General features: G+C 42.4%; 1 protein-coding gene across 18 annotated transcripts in view; it reads left to right on the top strand.

Moving 5' to 3' along the window:
• The window catches only part of SNCAIP (synuclein alpha interacting protein), a 222,656-nt gene that overhangs the window by 185,386 nt on the left and 17,589 nt on the right, over positions 1 to 19,681 (top strand). For 15 of the 18 annotated variants that reach the window (XM_076065631.1, XM_076065592.1, XM_076065653.1 and 12 more), the window contains 7 exons: positions 1,328 to 1,507; positions 10,725 to 10,838; positions 13,932 to 14,057; positions 15,137 to 15,306; positions 17,709 to 17,804; positions 18,143 to 19,016; positions 19,500 to 19,567. In XM_076065631.1, the coding sequence (XP_075921746.1) occupies positions 1,328 to 1,507; positions 10,725 to 10,838; positions 13,932 to 14,057; positions 15,137 to 15,306; positions 17,709 to 17,804; positions 18,143 to 19,016; positions 19,500 to 19,567 (1,628 nt within the window). The remainder of the gene's footprint in view (positions 1 to 1,327; positions 1,508 to 10,724; positions 10,839 to 13,931; positions 14,058 to 15,136; positions 15,307 to 17,708; positions 17,805 to 18,142; positions 19,017 to 19,499; positions 19,568 to 19,681) is intronic. The other 3 variants (XM_032977158.2, XM_076065659.1, XM_032977307.2) reach the window with 3 other exon arrangements.

Below are 19,681 nucleotides of genomic sequence, written 5' to 3'. Positions count from 1 at the left end.
ATTATACTTTCGGATGAAATGTAAAATTTTGGTATTGTAAAAAGCAGCGGCATGCTAGAGAGAATATTTGTCTTATGCTTAGCCGTAAATTTGCAATGCAATACAGGTGTATATGTTACTTTATTACATTTGCAGACGTGGAATTGCCAGCATGTTTATTGTGATTTATGGACAATCGTTTAGGACTGGAATGCTACATTCAGCTTTAAGTAAATGATGGAGATGTTATTGTGAGAATTAAACCTATGCCATGTAGTTAATGATCTGAATGTATATCTTGTTCTAGGGTAGCCGCCCCATGTGGGGCATTAAATAATTTCGTTTTGGAATAAATCCAACATTTTCATTGGGCCTTGTTTAGCTCTATGATATTAAGTCGAGTTATAAAAATTAATAAATAATTCGGCAGCTTTGCTCACGGTATTGCATACGCTGATGATAGTAAACACACACCATAAACTAGTGAGAAACATCTGTGTGGTTTTGTGGAATTAGAGCTCTTAATTGAAAACTTGTTATTTCAAATTGCAGCCAGTCAGTGTTTCATCCATCTGTAGTTCACAATATAATGGCCATACTCTTTGGTTATTTCGGTAAAGTCACGTAGGTATAATATAAAATAAATTAAATCACGACGTTTCGGGAGCAACACAAGCGTCTGTCATCAGGTGGGACAACCACAGCAAGAAACAACTGCTGAAGTGGGCAGAATTGTTTCTTGCTGTGGTTGTCCCACCTGATTATGGACGCTTGTGTTGCTCCCGAAATGTCGTGATTTAATTTATTTTATACCTACTTGACTTTACCGAAATAACCAAAGAGTATGAATCCCTGCAGTCACGAAAACTTCAAATATAATGACCACTTAATGGGGAAGTCAACAGCCGTCGTTGTATTGAATGACTAATTTGCAACGTAAGAATTTGGCCTTTTTACCACTTGCTTATGAACACTGTCCCATGATTTTTTGAGTAAGAAGCCAATAATTAGTATTTTAACAAGTGAATGTAGATATTGGAACATTTTATCTTACCCATATAACCTTGTTGCAGGCTTCCAAAAGTCCCCATTTCCATTTTTGCTAAATGTATACAATTTTCATGCATTTTTAAGATGCTTAAGGCAGCTGTGCTTACACAGTTTTGGACTGTTTGGATTGCCTTGACAGGTAACGGTGAGTATCACTAATAATACAAGGGATGATATGAACCAAGCGGCTGTGACATCGGTTAGGAAGTTATGCGGCTTCTACCGTCATTCTACATTATTTCTGTAAATGCCCCCTTCCTGATTGCAATGTTAATGATGCACGGCGCCTGTCTCCCAGCGCAAGCAGCTGTCGGAGAGTGCGGAGAGGATCCGTGACGAGGGGGCAAACAACGTCCTGCACATGGCAGCCGCCAGCGGGCAGCTCGAGTGCCTGCAGTACCTGGCCTCTGCCCTCCCCGAGGACGGGCTTTTGGAGCGGAATGCAGAGGGCCTCACACCCACGGCCACCGCCATCAAGGTCCATCATTAGCACACGCCCCCCCACACGCATGGCAGAGATCCACTGCTCGAGCCATAACGCCGCCCGCTGTGTCGAACGTCTCATCCTTCCCGGACGTAATTATCTGGCAATTAAATTAGAGGGAATTGCATGCGTGGCTGGCGGTGCTAACGCACGAAGCTCAAATTGTTTACCATCATCGTTGGCAAAACGATGATGCGTGATTTTCTGCAAGATGTCCTCTTACAGTAGGTGATTGAGATAAAAGGGCGCCCATTTATTTTCTTCACCGAGCATCTCTTTGGACTTGTGCAATTGCTTCTGATAATGTCCATTTCCAGGTTTATTGTGCCAAAGAGATATGTCAATGAAATCTCACAAGGTGCTCACTTTGATTCTGATCCAAATGAAATGAAAAAAATGTAATCAATATGTCGCTCAATATCTATATCAAGATCAAGAGGTCATCATGGTCAATGGTATTGATGGCACTACACCTCCACATCACACTTCCATCAGTCAGATCCTTCAACTCAGCTTGGCATAACCCTTTTAGAAAATAATGAAATGCAGTATTGTTCTTAAGTAAAACTATGCTATGGGACAGTAAAGTTTACATCAGTTTATTTTTATGCCCTTTTTTCCAACTGGTGCTGTTGGTGTCATGTAATTAGAAAATATAGATTTCCATTCAAAAATTTGTGGCTAGCTTTGCATCATCCTGTGCCAGAGAATGGCTATGGAAGATGATGTCAGAGAACTGCTTCTGAAGCCAATAAACCTCTTCATCCACACAAGGGGCACACATTTAATACCCTGCAAAGTATTTTTTATTGCATGTAAATGTTAAAGTCTCAGGGCTAGAATAAGCAAAATAAAGTGAGAAATCTAATTTAACATGATGGGGTTTTTTTGGTTTGTGTGAAGTCATTGGTCACCAGACTGGGACCAACAACTTTCTGTACCTGAGAGCAGAGTTTAAATACAGGTGGCTGCCAGTATTTAAGTCCAGTGTCTCAGCAGATCCGGTCACTGAAGGACTACCTTATCAAGTCGCACTCATTACACACAAAGTGCCTTCCACAAATTAACCACAATACCATGCTGATCTTATCAAGAAGCATAAACCATCACGCCAACTGCGGTGATCCTCCGAGTGGCTTTCCAATGCACTTCTACAGCCATCTGTAAAGCTCTTCCTTCCGATATTAGGAAGCCACTGGAGCTATGCACTTTAAATCTATATTGGGAACTCATTTCTTTATAACTGATTTTTGTGTTTAGTTTGTTATCCTTCCCCCACACCTCCGATTAGCATGGATGGCTATATATGTGGCGAAAGAAGTTCAGCATACATACATTGGTAACCAGACATTGGTAACCATCAACTTGCTCCACTTAACAACAGAGTTTAAACACAGTTGGCTGCCAAGGTTTAAACCCAGTGGCACTGGCTCAGTGCTAGGACCCCTGAGCAATATGACAACATTCAAGCTCTACTCTTCTACCGATAAATAATTAATCAGTCATCAATATGCAAAAGCCTTAAAAAGCAAGCGCTTTAATAAGTGTGCATTATTAAGACTCTGTTATGGAAAACATATTGCTATGAGTGCCATGAGTAAATCTCATGTGTGTCGTAAATGGTTTCTATTGGAGGCCAATCAATCAGCACTCTCTGAAGTGACCGGTGGGTACAAGTCCAACAAAATACCATCAAACAGACAACAGAAATAACTCAAAATTACATCTCCAGCAATCACAGCTGCATCTTGCTTAGAAAATATCGACTTCAAATCACATCCATCACATTCCCATTGTAGTAAATTGCTGAACTGTATATTTGGGTAAAGTTTTGTAAACTTATTAATACAATTTACACCACAAGCACAGCAAGATTTTGAAAATTACTGGGCCTAATTCCAGCTCCATACTTGACATGTGGAAGCTATCACGTTTTGGAAAGTCAACTTCATCCAGTGACACTAGGCTGTTTTGATATTGGAGCCTTCGAATTAAAATGCTTGGATATGTATATTCATTTTTACATATGGCTTGCAAAAAAACCATGGGCTAATGTGCACAATTTGTCTGCATATTTGATCAGTTATATCTCATGGACCATGATGCAAGAGCTTGGGTGATGAAAACTACATTAACCACACATCATTTATTTTCACAGCACTTACCAACTTTAAAACTTCGATTCCTCTTGACTCAGATGTGTACTTTCTGAGCAAGCAAGTATAATAACTTACCTCTAATCACCATAATCTCTGTTAATTCTATCAATATTTTTTATTCATACCTGCTCATTATTGGATGAGCACATATGTTTCATGTTGAATATCTTTCTGGGTAATTAATTTGAGGTATTGACTATGAATGGATCTCAGATCTCTCAACTTTGAATAAGGGTCATTGTCTCACCATATTTGCCTACTATATATGTATTCTTTGGGTCTTTCGGTAAAGTCACGTAGATAGGATCAAAGACATTAACAATAAACTATGACGTTTCCATCGCAACACAAGCGGTCATCATCAGGAAAAGGGGGGTTAGCTTCTAAAGCGATAAGGGAGTGTTAGTAGATATGATGAGGCGTTTTCAGAGTCCATATCTGTACACTATCGCCTTTAAACTTTAATGAATACTAAAGAAAAGCATCTGAGTAAGTTTTGTTCATTCTTTATATGAGAATAATGTGGGGAGCGGTGGCACTGTGGTTAGTGCACTGAGCCACAAACCCAGTGACCTGAATTTGAACCAGTAGTCAGTGGCATTTGAACTGATCCTGTCTCCACCCACTGCCTTAACCAACCCACACTCATCAGCGTGACGAAGTATGCTATTAAAAAAATCGAATCACAAACACGGTCTCGGAAGTGGATTGTCAAAGGGGCTGTGAACTTTTTTTTATTATGCAGTTTAACACGTAGGCTTTCGCGACCAATATTAATCATAATAAACGTTTTTGGGTTAGATCGCGTTATTTATTCATGTGTCGTAACCCTCCACCACCCGACACGGCCAATCAGTAAAAAATGTGTCACGTTGACAAAAGACAATTAGTTCACTACTGAACTACTAAACTATTTGTCTTTTGTCAACGTGACACATTTTTTGCTGATTGGCCATGTCGGGTGGTGGAGGGTTTGCAACACATTCATAAATAACGCGATCTAACCCAAAAACGTTTATTATGATTGTTTTTATTATTATTAATATTTGGATACAAATAGCATCAAGTGAACTACCAATTGTCCAAACGTCAGTTCTGAACTGCTTGCTGATGTTAATGACAAACTATGCCAGCGAATGTTATGTTTGTAGTATTGAAGCGTAATATTATTGGTCCTGCTATGTTTAGACAAATTATTTGACGATGCTGCATTTGGCAGTGGTGTACAAGCACAGTCAACAAAAACAACTCAACACATTCGTCAATAACATTCATTTTTAGGCAGTGTTATTGACACGTATCTGCAATGTAAGGGTATCTTATTTTGACTCTCATAACCTTTGGAATTTACATAAGAACAGCAATACGTGGCTAACCATTAAGGGGCCGTCCATAAATTATGTCACGCGATTTTGGACCCCCCCCTCGTCACACGGCGTCACAAAAAGTCAGACCCCCCCTCAAATGTAACGTCAGAAAGCTCTGCCACCCCCCCCCCCCAAAAAAAATATAAAACATGCATCAAATCCCTTTAAACTATTGTCATTGTAGTACGTATTTAATGTGGCGCTACACTCTGATGTTGTAGGAGAAAACATTTATGAAAAAGTCTATTTAATTAAATAGAACGTGTTGTCTATATTTATTTAAGGTTGCGCATTTTGATGTGACGTCACATTTCTCAAACCCCCCCATTGTCACACATCGTCACACATGTCCGACTCCCCTAGGTGTGTGACGTCATTTATGGACGGCCCCTAACACACATATACCATTCTTGGCAATGCAGGTTTTTCCGTGCAAATATTACATTTAGAATGTGTAAATGGATAAGATGTGATAGGGTGTGCAATGAGGACCACTTGAAAAGTAAAACATTTACATCTTGCTGGCCAGCATTATCTTGAAAGTTTTGTAAGCTATGTCAAGCTATGTCAAGCGCCTTGAGTGAAGATGCTCTGTGAATATAAATTAGATCCGATTATAACCAGTGACTAATATGAACATTTGATTGTGTACAGTTCTCCTGTACACTGACACGTAATAAAGTGGCACGTGAAAGCGTACCACACGTAGTTGATGTCAACGGGGTCAACCTTTTTGGGAAACATTTCTATTTGTGTCAGATAATTTGGCTAATTTGGCTTATTGACCCCTGCGCTGCTTATCAGCTCTACCATGTACAATAACCTGGTACATGACATGAATTCCTTTTTCCAAATATTACAACAGATGGATCACGTTCCATTGGCGAGGGGGGGGGAGAAGCCATTAAATCTCAATGGTCTTCCCGTTTGTAAATATTTTCCTAGTTGTGTCTATATGTGTAGCCTCACTGTCTAAGCATCCCATTATGGTCTTTTGGTAAGAGGCAATTCTTTGTGCAGGTGGAGTAAGCCATATATTTTTTGTTACATGGTCCCATGGCAACAAACTACTTGTTTCATATCTTTGCTCTAAAATTTGCTTCACTATCTTTAAAATCTTTGAAAAACGATCCTGGTATACATATTTTAAATGTATGGTATACCGAGAGATTACTGGGTGGCTCTGCGGTCAGAACACTGAGCTCGCAATAGTTTTTACGTTAAAACCAGGTTCTTAAGTGGTAGACAATTGTCTTAACCTGGACACTAATTCCTGCTCAACGATCCCCATCATTTAAAATTAGATGTTGCCCTTGTTTTGTCTACATTCCTGCTCTGTGAATTAAATGTATCGGTTTCACTTTTATGCGACCATCTCTTGGCAGAGTGTATGGGAAAGTGCGCCCCTACTCTGTGAAGGTCAAACACGAAGTGTAGACGCCATTTCGGGCAATGGACCTTCTGCACACCGCACATCGAAGAAAGGCCACTGCCCCAAACAGCACCTAATATGGACTTGTTTTAAGGCAGTGTTATTGATGGACGAGTTACATTATTTGAGCTTGTGCACCACCTCCAACGTAGTTTCGCCAAAGGATATATTGTATAAGCACTTGAAGGAAGTTTTTGTACATGTGTAGTGACGCACATCGGAGACAGTAAGACTTGGAGGCACTTTTATTTAACAAGCACTATCGGCATAATACACAACACCCTACGTGGGTGCAAACTATTATAATTAAGACGGTCTATTGTCGGCGGCACTGCTTAGTTATAACAGTTGGTAGGCCGTCTGACTAGCAGTGCCCCGGGATGGTGAAGATGGAGACAACGATGGGGAGATGATGACGACGACGATATGGTGACGGCAATGATCTTGAACAGCACGACGGGGATTCCACTTCCAGCAACAGCCCCGAGCTCCCGCTCAGGGCCCCCTCTTATACCCCCAGCGTGGCCTTGCTCCGCCTCGGCCATGCCCCCTTTCTGGAACCTCCTAGCCGGTTCACGATGGGCCTCTTCTGTGACCTTTCCCCTAAATGTCCCCCTCTCGTATATATCGTGGCCTTCTGACGCGAGTACTGCCGTACACCTCGGTTACTCTTTTCCGCCAGCAACCATCGCTATACCACTACACGTACTTATGTTGAACCTCTTTCACACCGTATGGAGGTGCGGGAGGACAGAAAACTAAACACAAAAAACTGTTATGAAGACGTAAGTTTTCAAACTAGAAAAAAAAAACTATATTCTTTGGTCCTTTCGGTAAAGTCACGTAGATAGAAGAAAAATAATCAATTGAATAAAAATAAAAACCACGACGTTTCGATCGCAACACAAGTGGTCGTCATCAGGAAAAGGGGGTTAGCCTCTAAAGGCAGAATGTTTATAGAGGTTTAAAATGGGACTCCCGTGAAATATCTTATCCTTAGGCAGTTCTCTGATACACAGTGCGCACTTTTCCTTTAGATTTTTTTAAAAATTGATTTGTTGTCAAATGAATATGACACTGATGCCACAATTGAAATAGATTGGCGGGGAAAAGGACCCACCAATTACAAACGAAAGTATGGTATCGTGGTTCATGCATAATAGGTGGTTTGTATTCACGTTTATAGTGCAGTGGAATCATTGAGCTTGAACTCCCATCAGCTATATTGGGTCAATCCAAACAAACAACTGCACAATGCTTGTGTTCTCGCATATCGAGAGGAGTGATAACGCCCATTGTTGACTCGTACACTGACCTTGTGTATATTGACGTGTCAAAAACTTTAACAATGCCATTTTCAACAATTACGAAATTAATGTACCCTCATTAGCAGTTTCATGAATTCATTTCAGTACCTTTTTATAGAGCGTATATTGTTTTCCCTAAATGATATACATACAGTGAAGCATGTTCAAGACTCGGCGTTTGAATGCCGTGCCTTTAAATAAACCCGGCCATGTGTGTCACCTTCAGCAGATGGCTATTACAACCAATGCATTTCATAACCCATTTACAATTGTATTTTTAATCCGTGGTAAATCCGGCAGTATATAAATAAACAAATGGACATATATTTTTAAAGCCCCTGTTAACAAAATCGCTAGTCATTACTTTTTCTTATTACAATCATTAATCTTTTCATCTGCAGCAATATATTATTTGTTAACTGCATCCCATCATACAGAGGATTTCAGACAATTGTGGAGGCATAATTAATATCCTGTATTTGCACGGCACCTTTTGCATTGTCTGCAGGATGTGGTATTTCCAGCCGTTGCTGGAGGCTCTAGACTCATTTATAGAAAGGCTGCTGAAACTCACGGTCACCTCGTGATACAGCTTGTCGCAGATCCTTCACCCCTCTACACCAAAGGATGGTGGATGTGAAAGGGTTAAACGATCCACATTGGTATTACGCTAAAGTCCGAGAAATCTGCTCTCCTCTCAAATGTGTGCTACACTGATAATGTCCAGCGTGGTGACATTCAGTATAATGCTAAATGCTAAATGGAAATTCACTTGTTACAGTGGTGCTTAAGACAATGTAATAAATCGCACGGCTGCTTTTAAAACAGGGTTACAAGAGCACCCTAAATCACACGCAGGGTCGTGCGTTAACTGTTTCACTATTGCACACGTCACACGGGTTTGTCCAATGTTCATTAGCAAATTGTGAACAAATTTGCAATTATATTTTGAGCAATAGTCTTAGTCGGTTTTCATTTTTACATGTAACTAACAACTGAAATGGCATCAACATGAAAAACATTTTTTTTTACCTCTGACATTATGCAACAGCTAATTCAGCTTTTGGATTGTTTAGCATAACTATATCGTCATCCTGATCCCTCTGTTGATTTCTAAGCCACGTTTCCATTCACTTGTCGAAAAATAATCAATTAAAAATAAGATTATGGATTTTCAACTAAACATTTGTGGAAAGTACATTTCATCCAGCACGGGATATTATTAACAATTTCATATTTTATTGTTTTATATTTTTATTATTTTATTGTTTCCCTTCTATGTGACTTTACCGAAAGAACCAAGAATATGAATGCCTGCAGTCACGAAAGCTTTACATCAAAATTTCATATTTTGTTAATATTTGAAACATAGCAAATCCTTTCTCATATTTATACGTAACAAGCACCGTCCGCGAATTAAATATATATATATAACTTCCACCGCAGCCTTGCCCGGTTGCGTGCCCATTGCATAAGCATTTGGCATTAAGAGCAATCGCTTCATCATGGCGTCATTCAACCCTATAAGGTAATGTCACCGCGCCCAGGCCATAGGCGTTGATTGAGGGATGATGACGTCATGTGGAACGGATTTAAATGTAAATCACAGGAAACTCAACTTACAGACGATTCCACCAGTAATATGGGAGTCACTCATCCAGAAGATTTTGGCTCCCATCGGATTGTACTGGATGTTACTTTTCTACATTTTTTGGAGGTAAAATGCTGTTAATATCGAAAGGTTACAGTTTTGCAGGCACGTCTTTGCCAAGAGATGCTTTGTTTAACGCGTTATTCGCATGACGTACCATTTGGAAAATACAGAGCATGGCGAATGGACACGCGCATTATATATATACTTTGTAATTTATCTAGGAAAGCCACACTGAGTCACCAGACTCTTTTTCAGGAAGGTGCTGCATTAGGTTTTTATTTTAAGATGTTTTTAGCCAATTAATGATCGTTTATACAAGCGGGACGAAACCAGAGCACCCGGAGAAATCTCTCGTGTGTGAGGGGGCAACACTGTATCCCCGTACAGATGGAAACAGATGGCAATTAGTCCACTTGCTGTACTGCCTTCTCCTGGCGAGCCAGGGTATGGCACCTTGACACCCACAGGAAAGGGAGAGTCACTACATTTGTGCAATCCACCAACCCTCACTGCCTCCACAGTGCTGGATTACAGTGCCACATGCATAGCCACCACCACCCAGCTATCTGTTTTATTTATGTAAAAACATGATTAATAATATTGTTTGGTATAGCGATCAGATTTACTATTAGAATCTCTTATTGTACCATTTTCTGGCATAATCGAGCATGTATTCTATTACCATTCATATATTGATCTTTAATCGAGGCAGTGATTGTCAGTAACATTCATATTTGCAATTTATTGAAAGCCTATACGCATTCAAATTGCCTAGTTATTAGAAATATTTTTGGCAAAAGTAGAACATTTGTAAAAAAAAATTACAACTTCGATCCTAAATCTGCCTTACAGTGGTACACCAAAGGGCACCATCTGCAGTAAAGCATACACTAGGAAGTATATTATGGAGTAATTTACGAGAGCATTCCACCCTGTGCCTAAATGACAGATACTTCATTCAACTGTTATGCACGTGTAGTAATAATATGAATGCATTCCTGGTATGTTCAGCAAAATTTGTTTCTCTCATATGAAGGTTCATATATATATAGATACAATGGCATGAATATACAGACAATTGAATTGTTATAAAGTTTTTAAATTAAATGACTAACATCAGAGAGAAGAGGTCATTGACCAAAACGTTGCTTTGCTTTTTCTTCCGTCCCCCTCTTTGAGGCGGCGCTGTTGACGAACGTGTGTCGCGTTTGTGTGCTTTTGTTGTTTGTGCTCGCGCGCAGCCTGCGTCGGCAGCGTTGTGACAAGTTGTCTGTCTGCTTCATTTCGATCAGAATGGTCATCTGGAGAGCGTCATGTGGCTGGTGTCGGAGACCGAGGCGGGCGCCGAACTGAGCGTCTCCGTGGAGAGGCCCGCGCTGATACACTTCGCGGCACGCTTTGGACAGGTAGCGCAGCGCGTAGCGGCCGAGCCCACGCTGTGCCCTTCCGCTAATGTCATTACGCGTTAAATCGGGTTGCGGAGACATCCTAAATCACCCGGGGCTTTGGACTTGCCAAGATGCCCCCTTTGGGGTCGCAAAGCTGTCGCCGGGTTTTGATCGCCATCGTTTTGTTATTTTATGTGCCGAGGCGCACGGTCTCGCTCTTTAACGGAGCCTGCGTTCGTCGTGCATACAGATGAGCACGATCTGCATACCTTGAGCGCTCGGCTGCTCCGAACACACTATCGTGCATTGCAAGTGCATAGGACCAAATTGATTTTCTCTGCGCACTTGTAACGCATCTTCCATGCATCGCTTGTGATTTTTATCGTCACGCAGAAACCTTATTTTCCTTAAATGTTGATAATTAAAAGGGTCCTGCTTTTCATACCTCGTATTCCTATAAAGTTTTCCACATTTTTTTTGTAACGCTTTATGTGCCTGGTCTGACCAGAGTTGGGAGAATGGTAATGTTTCAATTAGGCGTTCGGATGAGACATCCAATTATTGAAAATATATTTTAATGAAATGATTCCCTATAAGCATTGTGTAAATGTAAATAATTAAATAACACAGCATGCCTTCAGATCAATTAATAATTTCCCAATGTCCCTCGACAATTAAACCTGGTAGCAAAGTAACCATGTATTCAATATTCATCAATTTTGGTGGCTTCTCGAGCTAATTGACATGACATATTTTCATACTGCTTCACTGTTGCTTAACTCCTTCAGCAATATCTGCCTGAATACAGGGATAAACGTTGACTTAAAATCAGGAAAGGTACAGTAGCTTGATCTTATATTTTCAAAATTCACCCAGTCAAATACTGATGTGAAAGCATTAATAACGGGACATTAACCTCGACCTACTGTGGTAATCATGTTGTCATATCTGACTGGTCATATTTTCCAAACATTTGCATGGAAAATGCTGCACGTGCATGTAAGGGTGTATGATGTCCAAGTCTGACCGTTGAAGAAATGGTTAATGGATGTGTCAGCGTTCATGCTTTAAATTGATCATTCAGGACATAACTGGGCTATCATTACCGTGATAAACGAAGACATCACTTAGTTTCACTGCACACTGGCAAAGAAGCCCCAAAGGCAGGATGATTATTGTAATTACAGGACAACTAACTCATGGGAATATTACAGAAAATTGCACCTTTATTACGAAAAAAGTCATTGTTTTTCTCCCCTTTTTTTCACAACTTGTGATCAAGAGGCACGGAGCACACGATCCAAGCTTGTGAAGAAACATTTAGCAGACCATCCAAACATGTGAAGAGACACGTAGCGCACCATCCAAGCATGTTAAGAAATATTTAGCGCATTATCCAAGCTTGTGAAGAAACATGTAGCGCACCATTCAAGCTTGTGAATAACCATGTAGCGCACCATCCATGCATTTGAATAACCATGTAGCGCACCATCCATGCATGTGAATAACCACGTAGCGCACCATCCATGCATGTGAAGAAACACGTAGCGCACCATCCAAGCATGTGAAGAAACACGTAGCGCACCATCCATGCTAGGGGACAGACACGTAGCGCACCATCCATGCATGTGAATAACCACATAGCGCACCATCCAAGCATGTGAAGAGACACGTAGCGCACCATCCATGCATGTGAAGAGACACGTAGCGCACCATCCATGCATGTGAAGAAACACGTCGTGCACCATCCAAGCATGTGAAGAGACACGTCGTGCACCATCCAAGCATGTTAAGAAACACGTAGTGCACCATCCATGCTAGGGGAGAGACACGTAGCGCACCATCCATGCATGTGAATAACCACGTAGCGCACCATCCATGCATGTGAAGAAACACGTAGCGCACCATTCAAGCTAGTGGAGAGACACGTAGTGCACCATCCATGCATGTAAAGAGACACGTAGTGCACCATCCAAGCATGTGAAAGGGAAGGGAAGGCAGTGGTATTTTTAGTGCGACTTATTTATTAATCTGTAGGTTTTTTGGGAAGTGTTGATACTCTCTTTAAATACATCAGTAGAAACACGTGATGCTGACAAGTGTCTTTAATCATAATTGTACTTAAGCCAATACACACATGCATTAATGCAACAGGGAAATGTTCTATATTAAGAGATACTTGTTGCTTTGCTTAGCATGAGACAGAATATCTGACATCCATTTCATCTTCTCCATGGCCACAAAAGCAATACTCATCTGAGGCTCAGATCCCACAGGGTATTCTCTTCATTAGATGGAGTTTAATTAAAAATGTGATTATGAACCCTGCAGATTGAAATACTGATCAACAAAATGGAAATGCAAAAAAACTGCTTAATCATCGTCTCCTTTTGGCACAAATCATTTTCAGCATTTAGTTAAATACGTATTGGGATGGCTGACAGGATCAATCTGCAGTGACTTGTTATTGAGAAAATTCTCACAGAGCACTGCTTCCCAAGGAATATGTCATACTGTCACATTTCAGCAGCACATTCCCCCTTAAATTGCACTATTTGTTCTGCCACCCAAAAATCCCCAAATCGATATCAATGGATTTCATCCTCGTTGGCGAATATTTTCCATAAGGGTAAATACAGTGCAATAGAAAAATGAGGAACATATTCCTTCAACAGCTGTATTGGGAAACTCTGCGATAACGTGTAATCTTTTAATTCGATGATGTTTTCATACAGACAAAAATATAATTTGCTGCCTGTCACGCAGATTCAGACTGTACATGTAACCATTTTAGTTACTAAGGGGGCAGAGTGCTTTCACAAATTCAAACCGTCCACATCTCCACGTTCCTGTTGCGTGCAATGTTGTTCTTGCATCCAGAAGCGGTGACATTAGCACTTTCAGCAGACGTGTCTCACGCAGTGATGGTAGCGATTACCATTAAACCTCCAGCCGCTCAATCCCCAAAGTGCGAAGTTTAACCACCGGGGCTCCCCAAGGCACACACGTTCTCGAAATTCTGCCCCACGAGTGTACAGACAGTTTGTCGTCCAGCGTGACGTGCACATTTGCATCCTGTCACCGACCACCTCCCACCTGACCGTGGCACAGGAGCGGATCCTCGTGTGGCTGCTGCAGTACATGCAGGAGGAGGGAGTGTCCCTGGACGGCCTGGACCCGGACGGAAACAGCGCGGCGCACGTGGCCGCTCGCGAGGGCCACCTGGCCTGCTTGCAGGTGCCGCAGCTCCTCCTCCTTGCCTCGACACAGACCTCGGAGACAGCTGCACTTATCCACCGCAAACACTGTGTCCGCGGATGGTCTCGAAGTGCCATTTATGGAACATCGGTAGCAGCCCCGTAAATTCAGTTGCCGTTCAAACAACATTTGAGCCAGTCACTCGTGTTCTACGGCTGCAGTGTCTCCAAGAATTACATCTGAGGAGCAGTAATGGGGTCAGGTCCATTGCTGGTGGGAGCACATTCTCTAAAATGGTAATCACTGTCTCTGAAATCTCAAGGGCACTGGCTGGAGAGAGTTGGGGGAAAATTATTTTCCACAGGGGATTCTTGCTCCAACCACCAGTGTGAGCTGTGACCTGTGGACAGATGCTTAATTTGTTTTATGCAGGACCAGCAAGTACAGGTATTAATCTGCCATTCTTTAAGTTCATTTGAAAATAATATACAAAAGGCCCGTTGCATCAAGTGCTGAACTCGCTTAGGCTGATTTTAAACCTTAATTCTATTGCGATTTAAGCATCAAATACATCCCCATCTGGCCACAAATCTGGCCACAAATCTGGCTGTCGCCTGATGAAGCTAGTTGTAATTACTGGCAAAATCTCGTACTCAGATTGTAAATGTTGTACTAGTAACGAATTTGCATGTTTTGTTTACGTGACAAACCTTACTAATTGGCTGTGTCGGGTGGTGGCGGGTTTAACGACACATCTATATATTTACGCGCTCTAACACAAAAAATCCTGTATTATGGATGATTTTGGTCGCGAAAGCCTACGTGTTAAACATTTGTAGTTAGTGCAATTTAGCCTAATTGCGTAATTGACATATAATTTACATGTCATTTGCATAACAACAAATACACTTTAATTGCTACACACGCAATTCGATCGCGTGTATCATGAGCCTTAGCAATCGATAATAATCAACTCATCAATACCGTCGTTACACCGCGATATTTCAGTGCGCCAGGAGCTACGGCCTGTGGGAGTCTGCTGACTTTCTGTACTGCGTGGGAGGCGCGGTATATATAATAATGACCATGTGGACGACGGCGAACACTTCTGCTTGCAGACCTTGGTGGAGTACGGAGCGAGCGTGACGACGCTCAACAAAGTCGGGCAGAAGCCGCTGCAGTGTGCAGAGAAGCACAGGCACCCGACGTGTGCTCGCTACCTGGTGGTGGTGGAGACTTGCATGTCACTGGCGTCCCAGGTGGTCAAGCTTACCAAGCAGCTCCGAGAGTGAGTGACCATGAGCTCCCTCACTTAATTCTCCTTGAAGGAATTCAGCAATCCCATCTGAAAGTGGGTCGTGTCGTATCGCTAAAAGGGATTCAGGAACTTGAGGAGTCTCTCTCGCTCTCTTCAAATGAATGCCGAACATTTTACCCTCTAATCAGCATTCTTAGCCATTCACGTGCACCAGCAATCACAAAACTGAATAATATGATAAGGCTCCAAAATTATCCAAGCTAGTAATGACCTTTGATGGGTTACAATTAAGATCTTGCCATATAGGGTGCACAAGACTATATTTCTGGGAAAAAAAATGTATATGGGGTATTATTAAAAAAGGGATAGGGCACATCCTGAAGCCATGTCCATTTTAAGTAACCATAATTTCACTGCCACTGTCGTATATGTAAGTGCCTTGATTTTCTGTTTTATTATTCCCTGGGATTTTTTTACAGTGATAATTGTAATTATAGACATAAAGAGCAGAGCTAATGTAAATAACTACCAAGGATTACAGTTACAACCCTAATTTTTGTTCATATCCTAGAAGAAATTCCATTAATTTCTTCGCCAAATTTGTAATACTATACACATATGCAATTAGGCATGACTTTTTATCATTCCTGCGCATACTTTATCACACCCACGTTTGTGCTTTGTTTCATAATGAGCTTTTTGTTTATTATGGTCAAGCAACATTGATAAATGACCATATATTGGACAATTAAACATTGAATGATTACTGCAATTTCCATATGTAAGTGCCCTTTAATTTTCAAAAGAAACCAGCCGCTGTGATTTTTTTTTATTTACAAAAACACCAAAGTCAATATCGGAGAGTAGTTTTCAACTTGAAATTATTCGACGAATTAAATCTTGAATATAACGATGATTAATGTATGATTCGAGGGTAAAGGAAAGGAGGCTTGATGGTTACCAGATTACAACATTGCGCATTGCTTGTACGAAAAACTGAGCTGTATCGCCAAGACATACTCACAGTTTAATATTTTGCATGGCAATGATCACGAGCACAAGGTAAAGCCCGAAATGAAGCAGGATATGCAAACCACGTCAGCAATTGTTGCTGTAAAATAAATTTCAACTTTGAGCACGCTTTGTTATGACGTGAGGCTGGATTTTTTTGTTTTACATTTTCAAGTTGAGCCTCGGTTTTGTCGAGATTTCTTTTTGCCAAGGTATGTGGTGTGAGAAGGAAGCAGGGTGGTGGGTCAGTGGTTGGTGCTCAATGAGCAGCCACAATCAGCTTGTGGGCACAAACGTTGAATACAAAATATATGTTTACTTTACCAGGTAAGACCCACCGAGCTATAAAGCTCTTTTCAGAAGCGTCCTGGCCACAAATGATAGCTCAGTGAAGTAGCTTATCATGTGGAAATGTATTGTATCCATATTCGCTGAACGCATGTTTCTGAATGTGGAGGGGAAAAGCCGGAGGACCCCGAGAAAAATCCACACGACCACAGGGCGAACATTCAAATTCCAAATATACAGGCGTCAGGGTCGGGATAGAACTGATGATCTCCTGTATACCAGGAAAGGTAGTTAACATCTCGCCAACGTGGCACTGCATTCGAGTGGACACCTGGGTGGTGAATAGTCAAAAATAATTCCTCATGGAAATCGAAGCAGACCTTACTCCTCACTACACCTTCCTTCCATTGGTTCCTGAACAGATGCAACTGTGATGTTGGTTATATAAAAGAGGGCATAGCTTCAGGGTTCATATAATGGTGATAAGTGTGTGGTTTCAGGTGTTTATTAGGTCATTCTTGTAATTGGGTGCTTTGCAGGGCAAAAAATAGATACAGGGGGCATTCTTTGTTCTACTGCAAAACCACGTGTGTGGGAATAACAGCACATTTAATTGTGTGAGGGCACTTTGTTAGGTGCAAGTCAGCTTGAGCTCCGATACAGCCTCAACCCGAGGGACTGGCTGGGCTTTTTCCCAGTCATTGCTGTCTGAATCCATTCATTCACATAATGCTGTTTAATGTAAATGCGTTGAGCTGTTGGAAACTTTAGTTAGAAACATAAAGTACACATGTGGTTTAGTTTTATTATTTAGTGCTCATTAGACGCTTGTCAGAGTTGATAAGATTAGTTGTGTCTCTGTTTTTTAAGGGAATATTAAAATAACAATTGCATATTATGAAAACATTTTATTGTATCACCTGTCTTTGTTAATATACGTATACCTTGTGTATGGAATTTTAATGCCAATTTTTTAAATTAATGTAAAATTATACCTCTTTTCAATAACCAAATGTCCTCTCTTTTAAAACGAAAGGGCACAAAACATATTTAGATTTGGTTTAACTCTGGGTATTATGTACATGCTGTGCAATGAGGGGAAACTGATAGAATTTCCATAACATTTATTTTAGGAAAACGTCTGAAATTGTGAAGCTGCAGAGCCAACTGCAGGTCCTTACGGGTGGGCAGGCATCGGCCAGCATTCCAGACAAGGTCCACCCGGCACGGTAACAACATTGCACATCTGCCCACTAAGGGGAGAGACGCGTCGCATACACACACACACACACACCGCTTCACGTTAAAACGTATATAGGAGCTCACTTTACACACAATCAGCACATTGTTCACTTGCGTCTTTTTAACATTCACCAAGGAGCGCTTTAATTTGTTCTGCACGCGCTTTGGGAATTCTCCCTGGGTTTGTTTTCCTAAGATTTCAATTAATCGCATGCGGCATTGTAATTGCATGCAGTTGCAGAATAACAGTTACGCTGCGTAATATAAACATTGTACCGTGTGCCAAGGGTTTTTTTTTTCTGTTACGGCATCTTGATTTTGCCAGGTGGTCTGGATCGTCGCCTGATTACAGCAGGAGTTCGGGAAGCTCTCCAGAATCTACGCAGCTCAGCAGCGTTGGCCGAAGCGCATCACAAGAACTTGTAAATGCAAAACCCATTGGCAGTCAGACGGGCGGGCACGGCAGCCATCTACCCCCCAAAGCAGGCCAGGGATTGTTTCAGGGGGCAGAGGACACCGATACGGTGCTCAGAAACCTCCTGGGTGAGGAGATCTCTGGACAGATGCTAAAGGATGAGAAGCTGTCACTCGAGTTTCCGGATAAAGACAAAAAAAGATTCATCCAAAGGCAGCTGCACAACAGAAAGGCAGCTGGCCCTGGCGCTGGCAGGCCGGGCTACGTTGGCGGCAGCCCCTCCGACGGGAGACCTTCGAGCAGCTCCAGCACAGACTCCAGCTCGCCAGTCAACCAACAGAGGCCCAGGCCGCGGCCCATCGTGGAGAAAGGCGAGAACCTGCACTTTGTGCTCAAAAAGCACGCCTTCGATGGCGGCAGGGCCCAGAGCTCCTCGTCGCCAGACAGCGCGGGCCAGGGAAGTGACCCTGGCGCTTGGTCCGCCCCCAAGATGTCGCGCTCTGTCTCGCTGGACAGCGGCACGGCGCAGACGGAGGGCGGCTCGTCGTCGAGCGCCTCCACGCCCGAGTTGCGCTCGCCCAAGTCGGAGCGACGCTGCAGCCCCAAGAGCGCCCTCAAGTCGCCGACGTCTCGGGGCAAGAGCCTGTCGGGCACCAAGCTGCGTGTGACATTCGAGGAGCCCCTGGTGCACGTGGCGCCGCCACCGGAGCCCACGCAGCCGTCCGCCGAGCCGTCTGCGGACGGTGGCTCGGGCCCACGGGCCGGCGGCTCGCCGTCACGGCCGGTGAGCGGCGCCGTTGTTTATTGGCGTGGTCGCGCCGTCGGTGCACGTGGCGGGTTTCCGCGCCCGGGCCGTTTTCGACGCTCGCTTTTTGGCGACAGCACGCACGGCATGGGCCGCGTCGCAGTAGGAAATCAGCGCTGCGGCCATGTGCGGAAAAGAAGTGCGCTTTAGCTTGCTTATCACAAAAATGAATTGCCAACAAAACGACATTTGTGCAGTAATTAAGCTCTTGCATGTTCATTCCCTTCATTTAAATAGTATACGTAATTGCTCTTTGGCACATCTCAGAACTCCGGAGCTAAAGTGACTTGTCAAATATAATTACGCTGCTCTTTAATGCGTTCTTCGCTGCACGATAACTTGCACGTACGTTTACGCGATAATTGCTTTTATGCGAGGTACTTGCTTGATTGCACCAGAAATGCATGCTGAATTCTGGCTGAGCTTTGTGGAGATAACAAGCCCTGTGTGCTGAACTTCCAGGCTAATAACATCTACTCTGTCAGTGCATGCCGCATGCTGGATCAGAGTAAATGCTCAGGCACACAAAGGTGAGTGTGGTGCTGCTTCGGTAGCTTGTTACAAAGTAAAATTCACTTATTTTCCATAAACAATCACAACAACCTGTTTTACCATGGGTATTGCAATATAGTTTGATTGCCCGT

Source organism: Petromyzon marinus, chromosome 1, assembly GCF_048934315.1.
Source record: "Petromyzon marinus isolate PM22_M1 ecotype Great Lakes invasive population chromosome 1, UKy_Petmar_22M1.pri1.0, whole genome shotgun sequence".
Taxonomy (NCBI): domain Eukaryota; kingdom Metazoa; phylum Chordata; class Hyperoartia; order Petromyzontiformes; family Petromyzontidae; genus Petromyzon; species Petromyzon marinus.
This window is presented reverse-complemented; position numbering and strand designations above follow the sequence as displayed.